General features: G+C 49.9%; 3 protein-coding genes across 3 annotated transcripts; 1 reads left to right on the top strand and 2 right to left on the bottom strand.

Annotated features, from left to right (window-relative positions):
• Window positions 1–399: 399 nt before the first annotated feature.
• CTHT_0003330 (putative small nuclear ribonucleoprotein) lies at window positions 400–1,046 on the bottom strand (the record flags this gene model as incomplete). Its single annotated transcript, XM_006690817.1, has 3 exons — window positions 400–692; window positions 758–807; window positions 1,033–1,046. 3 exons carry the CDS (start codon window positions 1,044–1,046, stop codon window positions 400–402), a joined length of 357 nt encoding a protein of 118 aa, XP_006690880.1.
• A 693-nt stretch (window positions 1,047–1,739) lies between these two features.
• Window positions 1,740–2,270, bottom strand: CTHT_0003320 (uncharacterized protein; the record flags this gene model as incomplete). The annotated part of the gene is made up of 1 exon (XM_006690816.1): window positions 1,740–2,270. The coding sequence occupies one exon, from the start codon at window positions 2,268–2,270 to the stop codon at window positions 1,740–1,742; it is 531 nt and encodes a 176-aa protein (XP_006690879.1).
• A 2,347-nt stretch (window positions 2,271–4,617) lies between these two features.
• On the top strand, window positions 4,618–7,446 carry CTHT_0003310 (uncharacterized protein; the record flags this gene model as incomplete). The annotated part of the gene is made up of 4 exons (XM_006690815.1): window positions 4,618–4,830; window positions 4,886–5,833; window positions 6,224–6,679; window positions 6,736–7,446. 4 exons carry the CDS (start codon window positions 4,618–4,620, stop codon window positions 7,444–7,446), a joined length of 2,328 nt encoding a protein of 775 aa, XP_006690878.1.
• Between the last annotated feature and the right edge of the window lie 11,550 nt (window positions 7,447–18,996).

The following is an 18,996-nucleotide window of genomic DNA, read 5'->3' as shown; positions in this document are numbered from 1 at the left end:
CGTTTCAAGATGTAATGGTTGGATAAAGCCACGAGGGCGTTTGCCCCAGATCCAAAGTTCTGTAACCAGATCCCTTTATTCCTCCATTCCCTATTTGAGCTGACCGAAGCTCTTCCAGACGTGCCGAAAAAAAATTCCCATATCCACAGCTTTCAGACGCGCACGAGAATCACCCCGCAAGATCTGCTCCTCTAACTCCCGATCAACCAGTTAATTTTGCGGGTACCAATCAGACAGCATTAAAGGTGCCCACAACCCCGAAGCCCGAAGCAGTAGTAGTCGTCGAAGAAGCCATTATGCCTTTCCCCCGAACGCCGCTCCCCTACTGAATCTCGTTGTCTTCAGCACCTTGCTTCCGAAAGAAAAGAAACGCGGCGATTCTTCCTCTTTCTCGTCTTTTTAGCGGCCGCGGGCGCGGCCACCGCGGCCGCCACGGCCTCCCCTACCACGGCCGCGGCCCCTGCCACGATCGGCCTCCTTGCGAGCCTTGTTCTTGGGTTTCGGCGCGTCATCGATGAGTAGCGTGTCGAGAGGTAGAGAATCAGGAAGAATGTAGTAGCGAATAGTGTTGCCGCGGACGGTGAGAGACTCGACGGAGTAGGGCTCCTCACCCTTGGGCGTGTACCTGACGTTACGCAGAGCCGTGTCCATCTTCGGAGTGACGGAAGCAATGGTGCCATGGACGATGGCGCCTGCCCAGTCACTGACGTTAGCATTTCTAAGGGCTACGGGGGTGCAGATTGTATGAGCGGCGCACCATTCTTAAGCTCAATCGTCACGGTTTCGTTGGCGCATTTCATAAGGAATCTGTTTTCAGGAAAAGGCGGTAAAGTCAGCTCTGATCCTGAGATATCTCGACAAGCGTATCGAGGGAAGATGGAGTATGTTCGGTGTGCCCGCAGCTTCAGTTAGTCGGTCTTAATCTTGAAGAGCGAACGACTTTGGCACGCGTCGTCGGCGGCTGAAGGTACTAACTCGGTACTTGGGCGCGCGCAAAAGAGCCAAATTAACAAAAAGTAATGTTGAGCTTACCTAACCAGCTTCATCTTGCTGAATTGTTAAAGCGACAGCTCCGGTCTCCGTGTCGAGAAGGGGATGTTGGATAGGCGAAGAGTTGACGCGCCGTCCTCGAGGGTGTAATTTCTTTAGAGACTAGCGGCTGTAGCCCGCCACTGGGTACAATGGAGCTCAATTACTGCGGTTGGTTGGCGCCACAAGGCGCAGGAGTGGATGTCACGTGGTTGTCCATATGACTATAAATACCGTGTGGTTGATGTATTATTACATTACTTACGTTATCGGAACGGCGGGGCCGACGGCTTATCAACAACCCCACGCAGCTCTCAAGGTGCCCACCTATGAACGATCCAAACATGGAAACGGCACCAGTTGGTAGGAGGATGTTTGACATACTTTGCTGTTAACAACAGCAAGATTGTTGGCATTTTTAGCACATTAGTTAAGAGTACTGGCGGTAGTGTCAAATCGCATTGGAGGTCTTCCCCCTATCCACCGATGTATTTCGTGCGCATGCTGTTGTTAAACAGGGTAGTGAACAGACCATAGCACGATCAATACAAAGTTAATGCGCGCTATCCAGCGCCAACTCCGAGGATGACATAACCCATCAACAACCCTTGTGTACATACAAGCTCGACAAACTCCTCAACCCCACCCTCCCATCTCGGTTTCTGATCCTTGCCTCTTTCATAGCTGTTATATTGCAGAAATGGTCTCCTCTATTTCTCCTTCTCGTTCTCAGCCTCCGACACTTTTTCCCATTCGTCTTCCGTGCTAACACAGCTCTTCTGTCCCTGGCTGAGTCGAGGACTCTCCTCAACGGCCCGGTGCTTGAGTTCACCATGCGCTTCCGTCGGCTCCACCTCGCTGCTCGTCGCTGCTGGCGCGGAGGCCGGCGCGGGGACCGACCTGCGCAGACTAGCCGTTGACTTTGGCGCAGCCTCGACCTCGGTCTCGCTATCATCAGACGACAACGTCACCGCAGCGGTTCTGGAAGCCAGAGCGCGTCGTTTTTTCTCTTCATCCTGTCGTTGATGCTCTTTCAACTCACGAGCGAACCAGTTAATGGCTGCCCAGAGGCCCCCGCATAACACTGACAGCACCATAAAATGGATGCTCCATGTTGCGAGGAGCAACAGAGCGAGTATAACTTGCAGCGCAGCAAATGTGACGTTGGTAGCCACTAATAGGGTCGGAGTTGGCCCTGGGGTGAAGATGGACTCCCAGAGACCATGTAGAAAGGAAGCCATTGCCACGGTCGAGAGCTATGTCGATAGCTTTGTGACTTGACTAAAGTAGGGCAAAACGGAGATCGTGGGTAGTCGTAGATGACTGGAAGCTCGTCGTAGATGTTGGTTTCCCGGTCTAAATGTATGATAGGGTGGTGTGACAGCGATAAAGGACGAGGGAGCACACCTAGTCCGTATTCGTGGTGGCTGCAACAGTGACTGCGATGCGTTCCAGGTTGTGGGTGGGGCTCTAGGCAAGTATCTGTATCGGTGGGGATAACGCCGTCACCGATCCTCTGTCTCTAAACAGGTAGATGCTGCTGAAGAACGCGAGGAGAGCTGGGCTGGAGATAGCGGTGTCAGCGAGTGCAGCGCAACAAGAGGGCCTCATTTGTAATTAAAGAAGTATTGCAACCAGATAGGCGAGCTTGAAATGGCCCGGTTTGAGTGGGCCTGGAGAAACCTTCGTGGGCGGGTTGAATAGAGCGCGGCAGCTGGTCAATGACAACCGCCTTGCTGCATGACACGGTTGCAAACAGGAACGACACATAGCACTTGCTCGCAAACAACTGTGCACCCACTCTCGGAAAAAAAGCAGGTATGTACTTACGTCTTGCTTGGGGCAACGTGGTCCCCTTTGGGTTGACAAGAACCAGCGTGCGGCTGGTGGAAATGGTCGGGCAGAGATGACGACGCGACAAGGCCGAGTCGCTGGGACAGGCTTCAACAGCGGACGCGAGCAGCTCAGCCGTGCCAAGACCACACTGCAGGACTTGGGGTGACGAGGGGGAAATGTGGAGATCACTCAGTCACGTACACAGAACAAATGTAGTTTTGCTATAGGCATATTAATCAGTAATAGCTTGGTTTTTAGGGACTTGTGAGGAAATATGGCAGCAGTTCTGAGGTTCTTGCTTGCGAATATTCCGCGGATACATGATGGCAACACATGTTTTAGAACGGCGGGGAGCAGAGAGCTGAACAGCGAGAGCGGGTGGATGTTTTCTCAAGGAGGGGCAACTGCCTGACGCACAAACCAAACCTGGAACTTGACCCAGGCTTTGCTGCGGATGTTTCTTCTGTTTTGTGTCTGGGTAAGTATTCTTCGAAGACTAGGTCTGCGATAGGATCTGTCTTGGAATACTCGGTAATCAAAGTCAGGGCCGATGCCTCGGCATTGTTCGTCGAGTTGGAAGAGAACTACGCTCGGTAATTGCCCCGTAGCTGGAGAACCCGACTTGCTCTTTATACTTCTTGGGAGTTGCTACTCTCACAGCACAGATGGTCTACATGATCATAGGGTCTGCGGCAGCTATCTGGCAAGCTGGCGCAGGGGAGAGTCTCTGCATGGGATTCCATCTGAATAGCCACTCCCTGAGCAGAATGTCGCCAACGAATTACAACGATAAGGTAACCTGAATCTGTCATGGTCGAGCGCATCCAGATCCAATACCTGCCAAGGTGTGGATTACTGATTATGAGAGTGTGTGCCTGTACCCATGACACTATAATTGTACATGTGCAAACTATGCACCATATCCACGCGGCGACTGTTGTGCAAGAGTATGGAGTCGTAGACGAACATACATTGCAGCTTACTGGAATCAGGTTAAAGAGCATTGCGGTGTCTTGACGGGAGGAAAGCTTTAGATCAAGACGACAGAAGCGGCAGAAGTTGATAAAAGGCACAGATGACGAAATCCAGAACAAGCCCACTTTAATGGATCCGCACTTCGACGTTGCGATCGAGTACGTACTCCTCCACCAGCAGCGCTAGCCAATGAAAATGCATGCCATTCTCTAGGCAGCCTTGCAGGCTCCACCAACGAGGGGGCGAACCCACCAAGCGGGTTGCTTTGGGGCTGTCCAGGTCTGCAGGAGGCCGGCGGTTTTTGGAGCTCCCGCAAGTGACAACCCCCAACTTCACAGCAGTGATCGATCAAAACCGCCACGCCCGCTTCATCAAGGCTACACAATCTAACAGCTTAAAACAAAAGAAAGCGCTCTTGCACTCAATTTTGGTCTACGTACCTTCTGTAGGCAGTTTTGCGACGATACTTTGCGCTTGATAAATGTCACCACATAACACCTTACGAGCTGCGGTTTAGAACCATCCACATCATCTCCCATCTGAAACTGTTCCTCACGCATCGTTCCCTTCGCCTTCTACCTGATCAATCCCAAAGTTAGTCAACGCAATCGTCAAGAACGCAGCCGCAAACAACAACACTGCTATCTGCCTATCTCCCCAGATCAATTCGCCCTATTCCTGTGCTCTCGCGCTAGATTGTTCGTGGCCACCCATTTCCCGGGCATGTGGTTCTGAGCATCCATCAACTGAGCCGAACTCGGTCTCCACCGTTCGATAATGGACTCATCCCACACCTCAGCCGCGCATCCCGCGGCTGTCCAGGAGAAATCGAGCAAGGCAGTATCAGACTACCTTAAGCAAAAAGGAAAAGATGAGCAATTGCGCGTGCTGCGCGAGCGCAAACGACCGCTCAACTTGCTGGATCTCCCCGTCGATATCCTTCAGATGATCGCCAAAGAGGCATGTTTGCTGTCATCCTGGCTCTGCCTTGTAATTGGCTACACCAATCCCCTAGAGCGTTTTGCTAACATTGCCCTTTTGCTAGTTCACGCATACTACCGACCTCACTGCGCTTGCCCTGACCCATTCAGCATTTTACAACCTAGCCATCCCCTTGATCTATTCACGCTTCGATATTGTATGGCCTGAACCTCAGAGTGGTGGCTCCGAAGGCAAGAGCGTCGATGCTCTTACGTACGGTCTTTCAACACTTTGTCTAGGGAGCTCTTTTGCCCACACGATTCACAAGTCGCATGGGAAATACTACAATTCTTCCGGCCTCACCAAGCTCACAGACAACAACTATGCGAAGTACTGCAGGAAGTTCTCTTTGGGCAATGGCCCCCCTGAGTGGGTATCTGACTACCATATATCAAAAGAGAGCGGCAGGATGCTCGGCATTCTTGTAGCCATGGCTATACGGAAAATGAAGAACCTCGAGACATTTATTTGGGACATGCCCACTGGTGTTTTATCTGAGGTTTTTATGGCGCTGGCTTCGTTGGGGGGACCGTCAGGCAAAGAGACCAGCTTGAATCGTGTATGGGTTCGCTGGCACGATAATTCCGACATCTATGGAAATGGCGAGTATGATCCCAACGAAGAGGCAACCACTACTGCCCTAGTTCCTCCGGGAAGCCAGCTCACACCTGTCGGCATTCTGGTACCTCCTGAAGCCGATTTACCTGTGCGTCTAGAGCCGATCAAATACTCCGAATACCGGTGTGAATACCCGACTTTTAGCTGCCTGCCACCACTTAAAAGCTTGACGGTTCTCGACATTGATGAAATTGGCTATCTGGATGAAATGGCCACCCTCATCGAAACTTCGAAAGATACGCTGCAAGAGCTCAGAGTCGGCATTGCACTCAGAGCTGTGGGACGTGATTTTGCACAGACATGGGACGGGCCGAACCTCAAACAAGTGGATCATGAAGCCAGGTGGCCTGGCGAAAGCAGGATTGGAGAGAGGAGACTAGGAGGTGTTTTGGGCGTGCTCGTGGGAAAGATATATGACATCCGGAAACACAGGCAAAGGAAGAAACCCGCTACAGGGCCTGCTCCCACGATTAATGGTACAACTGTTCCTGCTAGTACAACGTTGGCTGCGCACACATTGTCCACAGATGACAATGAAGACAAGGAAAACGACGTGCCAGCATCAGCTGAAATTGCAACAAGTCTACCGAATGGGGATTTATTAGCTAAACCCAGATCATCTGAAGCAACGTCGAGCAAACCTTGTCCGGAGAGAAAACTTTTGGACGGAAAGTTAAAATTACATACCCTGGAGCTAGAACGGGTTGCCCTCTCGCTGCAAGTGTGCAGACATGCTTTCGATTGGTCAGTCCTGACTTCTCTGACCTTGCTCGGCTGTGCCCAGCATGATAGTCTGTGGAAGATGCTACGAAAGCAGTTTCAACCAACCCCAGTCAATGTTGACCTCAACGGCCAGCCGTCGCGTTCGAATGGTCCTCTTCAATACCACTTGGCACTCAAGCATATCCACACAGACACAACCACGCTCTCTCTTATCAATTTCATCAGAGATACGCTCGCGCCAAATACTCTCGAGGTTCTTTTCTTGCAAGATCGCAGGCGCGCTACACACCCCGTCGATATCGACATCATCTTTAAGGGGGCCATCAAAAAGCATTATGCCAGCTTGAAGAAGCTGCTCCTTGATTGCTCTGCCCTTCCCAACCAAACGGCCGCTACCGATAGTTCCAGCATCAGGTGGAGAAGATGGATCCCCAGCACGGAGATGGTGCGTTACATTACCAGTGGAAGAATGGCCAATCTGCGGGAGCTGGCTATTTGTCTTGATTATAGGGATTGGGTAAGTCCCAAGACAAATTACCGTGCATGTAGGTCATCAACTAACATTGATCTTAGCATTTCTTTTTGCAGAGGTTACCCAACATTCCCCAGCTACGCTCGTTGCACATTCCTCAAGTTAATGAGTATCCTCATATCCTCCCGGATCGCAGTTGCTTTGAGCCTAAGGAGCTGGCCCTCCAAGTTCTCGACATCATTACCCTTCGTCCCGAGGTTAGCCTCTGCTATGTTGGCATTGCGCAGAAGTGCTTCGAGATCCTCGAATATCGTGACAACGGCGGTCGGAAGAGAAAAGGCAAGAGTAGCAAGAATGGTGTTTCTGGTGATAGCGTTGCACCAGTCTCCCTGGGCCAGGACGGAAGCGCTACTTCAAGCACGAATCCCGCCGGTACACCCACGACTGAGCAGTACGACTCAGACGACGACGACTCAGACGATCTGCTGATGAATGATGAGCAAGAGGAGGAAGATGAGAATGGGGAATTTGTGGATGAAGATTCAGACGAAGATGATGATGAAGAAATTAGTGATGAGGATGATGACGACGATGCCGATGACGAGGATGAGGAAAGTGAGGTTGAGAGTACGGTGGCGAGTGATCCGGGCGAGCTCGGCGGAGGAGGGCAAGAAGATGACGGCACTGGCGCAAGCGACGATGATGACGGCTTTGTGGATCCAAACAAAGGTAGACTGAGGTTCAAGCTGCGGGAGATCTTGTTTTACGACGATAAGGTCGCCATTTTTAAGGCGAGGCATGGCAAGTTATGAACATGAGGACTTGGTCCTCTGGAGTACCCTTGGTGTTACAGCTACTATTCGATTTCTACTCTCATTTCTTAGGATATAGGTCTCGGTTTGATCTGATGGGTTCGTAGCGATGGGCTTTGGGAACAGGAGTTGTCTGGCGCGAAATACTTTGCCTTGTCTGTCACCCATAGGACGGGAACAAGTGAGTTAATGATACCTCTACGTAGTACTTCTGGCGTGTTGTATGCGTTTGATACAAGATTGAATTGAAATTATTTGCAACTCAATGCTTGGTTGCTCAGCTGACATTACATGACAGAGCTTACACGATCAAAACTGATCGCTCTTCTCTGTAAAGGGCCTTAGTGATGAAGAGTCGCTTCTTCCACATAAATATACGTCTTTTTCGAGTCTTATATACGTCACTGAGCAATTTACCCTGTTCCACAGAATAGTTCCAACTACCCCTTGAATTGATGCTTTGACAGGTTTTTAATCCGACAACTTCGCCTTTCTTTTCCCCTTCTTTGGCAAGCCGCGGGCGATGATATTGGGCAGTTTTCTCCTTGATCCTGGAGTACCTATTGGGGCCACCCAAGACAAAGGGCAAGCATGGACGAGTTCTGTTTTGTCGAGTGCCATTTCTTTCCACCGCGTTCTGTAAGGTTTGACAATAGTCAGAATGTTTGGATATGTCCTAGCTGAGTGAAACTAGTAAACTACAGGTACTCATTTCAACTTTAATGCTTGGAACACCAAGTCATGATCTTGTCACTACCAGAATGCCAGTTGGCTTCAGAGAATTTGGTCCGTAAGTAATGTGCCATCCTGTTACCTAGCCAATAATCTTCAGGATCATAGTTTTGCAGATGGGGTCTCTCGAGGAGTCACGCATCCATTGCTAGTAATTATGATCTTCCAGTACGAACTTCCTGGCTGACAAATCACCCCTTGAGCCCTCCCCCCTTGTCGCCACACCACATTCTATCGCTATCTTAATCGAGCGATGCGGTGAGATACAAGCCTATCTTCTGTTAATTTTCATTTTGTACAAAGTACTTCTAAAGCCCTCTTTAGGCTTGAAACTTTTGCCTACAACACATACTCTTCATGACGATGGCTGATCGATGTCTAACTCTATGGTGGAGACATTTCCTCAGAGAATATGTCAGGTACAAACCATTTTGTGACCGTCTACTTTGACCACCGCCCCCTTGAAACATCCTGTCTTTGGCGGCCCGGCGGCTCCATTTCGACCTACTTCCTAAAGCACAGCTGCGGCGTCAAGACACCACGGCATTTTATCTATTGGAGCAAAATGCTGAATGTGGAGAGAAAACCAGTTTCAAGTTCAGACAGAACAGAGAAATCTGTTCACCTGTTGTAGGCAGCGTCCCTTCACATCAGGCTTCCATTATCTCTAGACATCACTAGCCCACAGCATCTCTTTCGCCTTGACAGGGTTCTATTTGCTCAGCAATTTCACAACCCACCAAAGACGTTCGCCAGTCGAACAGTGTCTTGAGACACCATCGAGCAAAGGCTCATTATCAACCCCTCTTCAGTCCGTAAGCTATCAGAGGGCAGGCAAGCTGACTAGAATCAAACAAGCCTTTTGCTTCATGGAAGCGTCAGTGGCCCAGAGCCTCAGGGACAGGGAAGGACCAGGCAGCAAGATTGCTAATGTACTCCTGCAAACGCTGGACCTAATCCGAACGTGACACAAGATTGCCGTGTGCTGTGTTTTTCTGACAAGCATACGCCCTCTTTAATCGATACATCACATAATTTTTCAGAAAAAAGAGAAGGATTTCGCCTTGAATCTCCCGGCGGGCCGATTGTCCGTTAGAGTGGGAGGTCGGCTGGTGATGGTGAGTGGGTGAGGTAGGATGTCAAGGCCTGGGACAAAGATAGTATACTGGCAGAACTTGGCCAGTGAGCTGCCAGCAAAAGATATGGCATAGCTTTGGGGATGCGCGAGTGGCCCGGTCCAAACGCTACAAGGGCTTGTTGCCAGCGTTATCGTGCCAGGATTGTCGGAAGTAGCAACATGCGCCGCCAGATACTACTTAATCCAAATCTCATGGAATACAGGTTCCCTCTAGCTGATAGAAGATGTTTCACCTAAGGAGTAGCATGACAACAAGGGTTGTGAATGAAAACACGGTGGTTTCTGTCCGGTCTTGATGGCCTCAAACTGGCTCAGGGGCTTATTTTTATCCCTGCAGCCCAGTCAAAGCAGGTTAGCTGTTTAAGAAAGTAGGTCACGATTGTAAATGGCTCATTAAGAATCAAAATTTGTAGTTTTTGGATTACTTTATGGGTAAAAAAAACTTTCTCAACACTATCATGATGCTAGAAAACATATTCTTAAACATGTTTATTTTACATGGCAATCTTGGAGCGTACGCAGAACCTACAGTGACGAACTACCAGCTGTCTACAATGATCCAAAGTCATGTTTCACTATACTTCTCAATAACTGAAGGGGCGTTTATTGTCTTCAGTTATATTATCTTTCAGTTAAATGTCGGCCCTACACTTAGAATCACGTCATTACTAGCAGTTAGCTACGCAACACAGCTGTCTATGTGACACTACAACTGTTAAGAGATACTGGGGATTTTATGCACCCTCTCCTGTTTATGATCGCTGCTTAGACATTCCCCCTGTTGACTCGCACCTTTATAAAGACAACCATCACTGAACATCGATACGAAGATTGTGTCGCAACGGTAGGGAACAGAGATAGCGGGTTGGCAAAGGAGGCCTCCGTCCGCAATTCACTTGGTCCACCCCTCTGTCATACATATTGCTTTCTTCGAGTTGAAACCCATTACACCACTGGCATATATGCTCTTTATTTGTCCAAAACAGTAAGAATGCCAGAATATAGCCCAAGTAAGGCATCCATACTCTACCTTGCCATCCTTGACCGAAGAATCTGCAAATAGTAGCTGCTGATAGCAACCCACAACCATTTTGTCCCTCCTTCTAGAAGGAATCCTTCCCGTGCCATTTGCGTTTGTCGTCCGCCAACTCGCAGATTTCGCCTTGGTGGGTAGGCTTCTAGAACATCCATGTGACCGATAGGTTGCAAGAGAGTATGTCATAGGATTCAGACCTCCGTCCATTGCGGGGAACGGCGCCACTAAGAACGGGAAGAAAGATGAAAAGTTGATATGATCTTGGTCGGAGCGGCAGCATTGGAAGGCTCTGGGTTGGCAGACTCGCTGGCCAAGCAGTGGCACAGTTACCCTGGTTGCATAAAATTATCATTCTGTTAAGTGTCTGCCTGGCGAGGTTGACAACAGAAATGCATCCTTCCAGTACATCAACATAATCAGTCTATTCGTGTCGTTTTCCGGGGTTGTGAGGATTGGACAAGCCGGTGGACTCTGTATTTCAGTCGAGTAGTAAGACCGAGTCCGCCTAACATTGACGTTCAGTTAATTAGGTTAAGCTTCTGTGCGTCGAACTCCCGGATGGACGTTGGGGGCCAAGTAGCGTAGCGTTACGTACCGCCGAATCGGTGTGCCGACAGCTTGGGAAACGCCACCAAAGACATTAGTGACCCTATAGGAGTTGCCAAGGAGAGGAGATGCGGTAGGGAAAGTACGTTTCCAGCAGGCATGATCAACACAGCCGCGCATTGAGCCACATTATGGGACGATACCACACCTTGTCGTCCCAGTAGACACGTAGTATTGGATAAAAGCACGACGTCGATACAAGATTGTGCATCTTCGTCTCGCTAAGTGGGTGATGCCAGCCTGTATGTGGTAAAGTCATGTACCTACTTATCCGGTTCTGATTAGGACTATGACTGCTCAACACAACTCAATATACTTTCTTTCGTGCGGTTTCATCCAAGGAGCAGAGCAGCCACACACGTGCGTCTGCCCACGTTCTCATGACTCTTCGAGGACTGGCGGCCCCTGTTGAGAATTTGTTCTGGAAAACTCATCAAGGTTGCTACGCCGTTTTGAATTCCACGCTGAGGACGGACGCTTTGATACTGCGGTCCCGGTGCTAAGGCCAAGAAGCAGGATAAACCGAAGCAACAGCGTGTCGGATGCAGATTTTGATGCCAAATGCTGTCTGGACTTCAGAGCTTCAAGTCATCATGCCCATTTGCCGTTGCTGTCATTCTGTCCTGGTCAATACTGTCACCCCCCAAGCGTTTCACATGCCTGACCCCCAATGTTGATTCAACGGTTCTAGTCCAATAGTGGGCACCAGGTCTTGTTAGTAAACCTCGTAGTGGCATCAACGTGCATCTAAAAGAGAAAAGGGCGGAACGGTAGGGAGAAAATGTTTTTGCAGAACGCTGAACTGAAAGTTTCGAGTACCTAACGACCATCCTCATCCCGACAGGACCTCTTAATGACCCAACTCCAGGAGACCCAGTTTAAGTCTCCCTCCTATCCAGCGATATGACATGTACTTGGCTTGTACCGGAATCCCGTCGTGCGCACGATGCATCAACGAGAAAACCTTGCTTTTGCGGGGCCTTGGCAGGCTCGCTGCCGAGGCTCTCCGGAGGAGCAGGTCCGGGACACGGGGGCTTTAAGGTCGGCGAAGCCACATGCAGCATCCGGAACCACGGGCTTGGCACGCCGTCCTCGTTACCCCTAGCTTTGGTCGGCTGTGCCACTCTTCTACTTGTATGGCACAATGTTGCTCATGCGGTCAATCAGGGATCCGGTATGACGACGGCCGTGAGCAAAACGTCTGGCTGGTAGACAGCACATCTTCTGTGTGTTGTACAATAGACGCAACCTCTCGAAGTACGTGAGGATGGGTGTGGGTCCAAAGGCCCTTAGTAAGCCTGTGGCTGATGGCTGTGGCTAATGACGATCCATTATCTGTAATCGGTACTGTAAGTATCAGTAAACAAAGTGCTCATGCTGTGCTTTGGTGTAATTTTGGGGTCGTGTTCGGCGCTCTCCGAACTACGACTTTCTGAGCCGAACAAAACTTGAGCACTCATGGTCGCTCTTTTATGCTCTTGAGCGGTCAGTCTGAGAATTATGCAGCTTGACAAAGTTGATGTCCTTAATGGAGTAGTAATCGGTCCTAATCCGGAGCATGCCGCAACAAGTGTGACAGCTAACATGAGCCTTGGGGACGGTTCCATTTCGCGATAAGGTACCCACAAGAGCGGCAGATGATCGTTGGCGGTTGATCAGCACGTGGGGTTGGATGAGTACAGAACAAGACGGTGCGTGGTGCGCCGGCCCATTCTGTGGCCTTGTGTCTGTGTGGTGTAGGGCTGGCTGGTGTTGCATCTGTGCTGTATCTGTGCTGTGTGTACCATACACCATGTAGCTGATCAGCAAGCTTGCCATTATACTGCGCCGGCAGGGCTCCGCCCAGCAAGACGACGTTAGCGTGATAAGACGGAATGCCGTCCGGGGCAGAAACAACCGAGTGCGAGTGGGCCCAGAAAGATCAAACCTGGAGAGGCCATTGGCAAGTCTCCCAACCACTCGGCGCCCCACCCGGGCTGCCGAATTGAGTGGTCAGAACCGATGTCGAGCCAATGACACCGAGGGTCCGGAGCTGGTCGGATCTCCGGCTCCCTGCTGGAACTGCTAAGACATTAGCGATGCCACACATATCCTTGCGTCGAGCTGAGCTTTTGACACCAAGCCCCCCGCTATGCGCACGAAAAGCCGCTGTCCCACTTTGAACGAACTGTATCGTTTTTTTTCTAGCAATGCAAAATGAGGTACCGTTGTGCTGCCCTACAGGGCTGCGTATCGTTGTAAACGAGTTGGGGTCTACAGTTGTTGAATGCTGACGAATCAGATGGCCAAGGGTCTTTGTTTGGACGAAGAGACAAAACTTGCCCTCGAGAAAGGAAAAGCATGTATGATCAAGATAAGAGAGAGAAAATACTGTTATTGTCCTATGCTCAGCAAAGACCTTAGCCGATCTCCGCGACTATATACTGTATATGTTGTGCTGCGGTGCGGCTGTTGTCTGTACCGTTTGGCGCTTGATGACCTTTGCGGGAATTGTCGATAACGCGGGGAAGGAACATTAAGCCCTATGAGCCTGACCGCCTTTGCGGTCTCCGCGGTGGTGATGGTTACACAAGACTTCGTTCGCCCAGATAGGAGAAGCGGGAGGACTATCCACCGCGGGGGCGATGGCGCTGATGGCCATCACGAATCAACAAGAGCCCAACTCGTGCCGAAGACAGATACTTGCCCATCCAGTTGGCCAGTAGGAGGGACGTTTGTACAACAATGTCTGGCAAACTGCCAAACACACACAGTATCTGTGGAGTGTGGACATAGAAGTTGCGATGTTCAAGGTGGGGGGGTGATGTCTCCCTGTTTGTCCCGCTGCAACGGCGAAGCATCCCTGCAAGGAACTTGTTACCAGCGCGGACGAATGACCGGGAATGGCGCCAGTCGGTGTGAGCTGAGAGACTTTCGCGGTAATGACAACAGACATGGTGGATTATCTACCCAACAGAAAGATATTTTGAGCCTATTGACCAAGTCCGACCACTGTGACCCGAAGAGGAGAGGACAACTAGTTCTCGAAGGAGCTTATCCCATACTGTGTTGGCAGGAGACGTACCATCGAATGCAACACTGTGGCACCAAAGCAGCGAGGATGCGGAGAAACGGCAAGGTTCTGACTGGACTTTGAGACGTCGTGATGTGAGGGCAAGCGATCCCACTGAGTGGTGGCCATTTTCTCATCATCATGTGCGTGATCAAGCGGATATCTACTTTAGAGATAAGTAGGAGGGATTGTAGCCGTCTTCTTCAGCAAATGAACCCATTACACTAAGCCGGCGATGTGAGCATCAAACTTCCTGCCTGATAGTCCTTTCAGCGTCTGGGACATTTACAAGTACGGATATCTAAGTAGGTACACAGTACCATGACGGAGCAGGAGTTGGACTGTTTTCGGACTGGAGCCCAATCGGAGACACAACTTCTGCACGCCACTCCGCCCACGGCAAGCCACAGAACTTGCCTAGCCCCTTTTTGAAAAAACTTATCCTTGGCAACGGGATGGTCGGGGTTGATCTCGCTGATGAGAAGGTTCTGAGATGCCTTGATGGGTATCGTGTGTCCAACTGTTTCTGCGATTCGTCCTGAGGAAGTCACCATGCGCCATGGGTCATTGTGACTTTGGCCGTCGACACCTCGTACTTAGCCTTCGACCCATCTTCTCAACATCCACATGGGACAGCATGCGTGCTTGTTCGAAGTTTGGCCTCAGTTACTTCAGCTACCACGCGCACTAGCCGCTTTCTCTTCTTGGTGGCCCCTAACAGGCACATACCATTGGTATTATCGCGTCTATCTCGTCTAATAGCCATATCGCTGCTGCTGCCTGACCCTTCAGGGCTGTCAAATGGTGGTGATTGGGCTGATTAGCCGCCAAACCGCACTTCACATAGTGGAGGATGGCTGGTGGGACACCGCTGTCCGACCGGCCATCCCAGGAACACCGTGCGGTGAACCCCAGAGCGATCCAGCAGACACAACACAAATGCATTCAAGCCAGCCATCCCAGGAGCGGCCATCTGATCATTGGCGTCGGCGAAGGCAATCGGCATCCCAAATAGATGTTTTTGTTGGCCACATTCTTTGGCCTATCCGGCAGCATGTCCCCTCCATGAGTTGGAGCTACTTAAGCCATGTAATTATGTTTATCATGAGTCGATTTGGGTTGAGCCAAGGTGGTTCGGGTGTAACACACGGGTCAGTGATGGCTCGATGTGATCCGAACATCTCGGGTTGAACGGTCAGATCGTGCAGGACACAGTCAAGTTCCCAGGAATTAAGTTCTCACTGCCACCCTTGTCAATCCAGGCGTTGAGAGTCCGAGATGTATGATTATGTGAGACAGATCGACCATGCAGGCAGCAGGTGAGCCAACCATGTGTAATCTGTAGATTTGATAAACTAAACGGGATACAGGCTCCAAGAGCTCAGGATGGCAAATTACTATTCCGACTTCCTGGAAGAGGTACCGTGTTTAAAGCGAGCAGCCAGCTTTGATTGTTAGATGCATGACACGAAGTCACGAGATCTTCCAGGATTGCGGGACACAGCCAGCAAGGTACCACGGAGACCTCCGTTTGGATCAGTACGATTCTAGCGTCTTTACCCTGGAGCTACGGATCTGTCTCCAATCTCCGACCTTCGAGAAAGCCCAAGATATCAAACTCAAGCTTAGGGTAGTAGTGCACATGGTTTACTTCTAGCAATGTAACAACATTCTCAAGCGGAATGAGCAAGCAATAAGGTGACAGCTAGAAGGCGCACACCACTGCATGACAATGATGAGTATTGTGTCAAGCAATCGACTTGTCTTTTCCTAATAGTGATGGCTTGGATTATGAAGCATCCACACGAAGTACAACGGCGGAACGTCAAAGGCCCATCTTTGGGAGCAGTCGGCCGCAAGGGCTACTTTGCCAATTACCAAACCCGTTAATTGCGGGCTATGTTCTTAGATATGATGCTCGTGAGAGACTTCGATTAGCTGTCCGGTTGGGGGCCAAATCAAGAACTTATCGGTGTTTTTGGCCCCGGCAGTACGGGTCCGTATTGAATGCGACCTAGGATGTGCCTGTGCAAGTATACAAAAAGTCGATCAAATGGGGCATATATCGTAGTATCCGAGCAAGATCCAGTGCAGCGACAAGTGTGTATTTAGCGGATGATGTGTTATACTTGAGAACACTGACTCTTGCAAGTGGTAGTGATCCATTGCTAGGTTAATTCTAAGGTTATTCCACTTACTTACATAGAAATTGCATTAGATGGAAAGGGGAAGCTAAGGATGCTGCGATTTAATTGCACGATGATGTCTGTTCAAGATGGGCTTCGCCATATGACGGACTAAGAGAATACCGATGTTCAAGCATAATCTGTGTAACTAAATATGATGTTATTTACTTGTATATTGCTTAACCCTGCCGGTTCTTTGCTTTTTGCGATTAAGGAAATCATAACATCCGTACCAGCATCCACAAATGTGACATCGCCCCGACCGCAATTCTAGGCGACGATTAAGAAATGTAGAAGATTCGCAACCTATACCAAATATATACCAGCGTGACAGGCTTGTTAACTTCGTCCGTGCCTCTAGATTTTTTTTTCGGTGTACACTATAGCATCGAAAAAACGGGATGACTGCCTTGCACGATGCTGGCCGATTTCCCATGTTCTTGCGCGCAAAATGTCATACCCAGCCTGAACTTGCCGGGTGTGGGAGCTGGTACGAGCTCATCATGGTTTTGCCAAGATATAACTTCCATGATGGTACCAGCAAATCACGGTCGAAGCCTCTTGTCGGCTAGACAGCCTCACCCGGTATTTGCTTTGGCAGGGCTGTTGTAGCAGACAGATAACGCCTTCTCCATATTTGGGTATACCAGCAACTGGGGTCAATATCTCTTGACTATCTGGTAGTGAGAGATATAAACCGGAAACTGAAGTTATCACGATTAGAAAAAAACATTAGAGGTGGTAGCATCATGTATGGCAATGAGCACCCAGGCACTTGATTGTAACTTTGACTGGACCAGTTGCGTTCTTTATGCTTCGTCTAAACGCGAGTGGTGGGAACCGCATCTTCGAAAAGACACACAAGGAGCCCTCCGGCTAACAACAGCCTGACTACGGCTATCTTTCAGTAGCATCATAGGTAATAAGGACACTGGGAGAATGTGTTGGCTGTGTGCTTTGGGCTGATTTGTGGGCTGCATGCTTGCAATGTCGCATACCGGGCGCTTTTTCAGGCCTAAGGTTTAAGGCAGCGAGATGCAGCCATCAACAAACGATGAGATAGGCACTCGGCTCACCCACGAAGAGAAAGGCCGTTTTCATCCTGGAGCCACCTCCGTATGTGTCTGAACAGGGATTACAATCTACTTATTGCATATTGGTTAACCAAATAAATAGGTAAGTACATGAGAAAAGGCCATCGTTGAGCGCTTACAAGGATCAGAATCCTTCGAGCACGACTCCTCTCTTCCCCGCAGCCAAGAGTTTGCGGTTCTCGTCGGTTTATTGCCTGGAAGCTATGGATATCGAAACTCAAGGTTAATCAACTCGAACTGCAATTCCAATTGAGTCATTGTGATTCAATTACCTCAGAGCCCATTCACCGTTAACTATATGCAGACGTAAAAAAAAACCACAACCAGCATGTTAAAATGCTAAGTACAAGTCCTGCGACCGTAGCTAGAGGCATGGGCTTTAGCGCTCTATGTTCCCATTGAAGGGTTAACGCTTATTGACCAGTGCCCTCCCGGAAGGTTCCCCCGGGGCACTCTCGAGACGCCAACCTGAACAAAAATGAGAAACGCATTTTCATCGTTAGAGAGGAGAGATTCGTAAAAGTTAGTTAACATCATGATTAATTGAGTAAGTAGGATGTGGCCCAGAATAACTTTTGCTTAGTGCTTTAACCCATCAATCGATCCTCTCTTACGTGAAATTGAACTAGAGATTAATATACAGATAGAGACTCTGTACCTTGGCTGTGGGTTGCCTAGTGCTTGGGGGTTTCAACTTTTTGCCCTGTCCATGTATGTAACGCAACAGCCCCACTCACAGCCCCGCCAACCAGTGCGCCTCCTCCCCTAGATCCTTGCTTCGTTATAAACGTTCCAATCCTGCCCCGTTAACATCATCCAAGCGCAAGGTGGTGCTCCTTAGCCCCGAGAGCTTGCTTCATGGGTTCCTCACCAAAGCCGTTGAGGTCAGCCATAAGCCGTTTGGTCCTCTGCGTGCGGGATGTCTTGTTGATCATAAACTGGCACTCAGAGACTTAACAACTGCAATCGCGCCGCTTCAACTCCGGAAACGGCCTGGAGTCTAAATTTCCCGGCAAAGATCGAAGCGGTTAAACTTGCGCCGTACGTGCTGCGTTGTCGACAGACCTCAGCATCAAAGATCAGTACGGATCATCTGCTTTGGTTGTGCCATCCCCCCAGCAAGGGTTTCGACCATCTGAGCTTTAAGTCACCGGCTAGCGTTTAGGTTTGGGTCTCACCTCGGCGTGGAATTGCAGCCCTGCGGAGCTCTGGCACGCCCACACAAGTAACGAGTTTGGTCCTGGGTACAACATCCATCTTTCTCAAGTTGAACTTTACTGCTCGTCCACGGCGCATTCAGCATGGCTGATTTCGCCGTCTTAACACACAGCAATGCGGCACAGTGTGCCCGCGAGCGACTTTGAATAGATCGGTAATGTTGGAGCCTAGAACACAAGACATCGCGTTTTGGCCCCCCTGCTCACTCACCTCACCTCATTTACGCCATCCCGACTCTTTTTCCTGGTGCACATGAGGATCCATTTACCATGCCCGTTACGTAGTTTCAAATCAAGAATAGATCGGAAAATCGATGTCCGCACTTAACTGGTGATAGGCAGTTTTTGACGAAAAGACCGAAAACCAGCAATCTGCTGAATCGAGGGCAAGACCAGGGATTCCTTGAGTACTGGCTTTCCACTACTCTCTCGGGAATAGTGTTCATGGGCTGCACCCTGCGCCCATACAATATCTGCGCTGCGCTGTTG

The sequence above is a fragment of the Thermochaetoides thermophila genome (assembly GCF_000221225.1).
Source record: "Thermochaetoides thermophila DSM 1495 unplaced genomic scaffold scf7180000011806, whole genome shotgun sequence".
Taxonomy (NCBI): domain Eukaryota; kingdom Fungi; phylum Ascomycota; class Sordariomycetes; order Sordariales; family Chaetomiaceae; genus Thermochaetoides; species Thermochaetoides thermophila.
The sequence above is the reverse complement of the archived record's forward strand: the minus strand, read 5'-3'. Positions and strand labels throughout refer to the sequence as shown.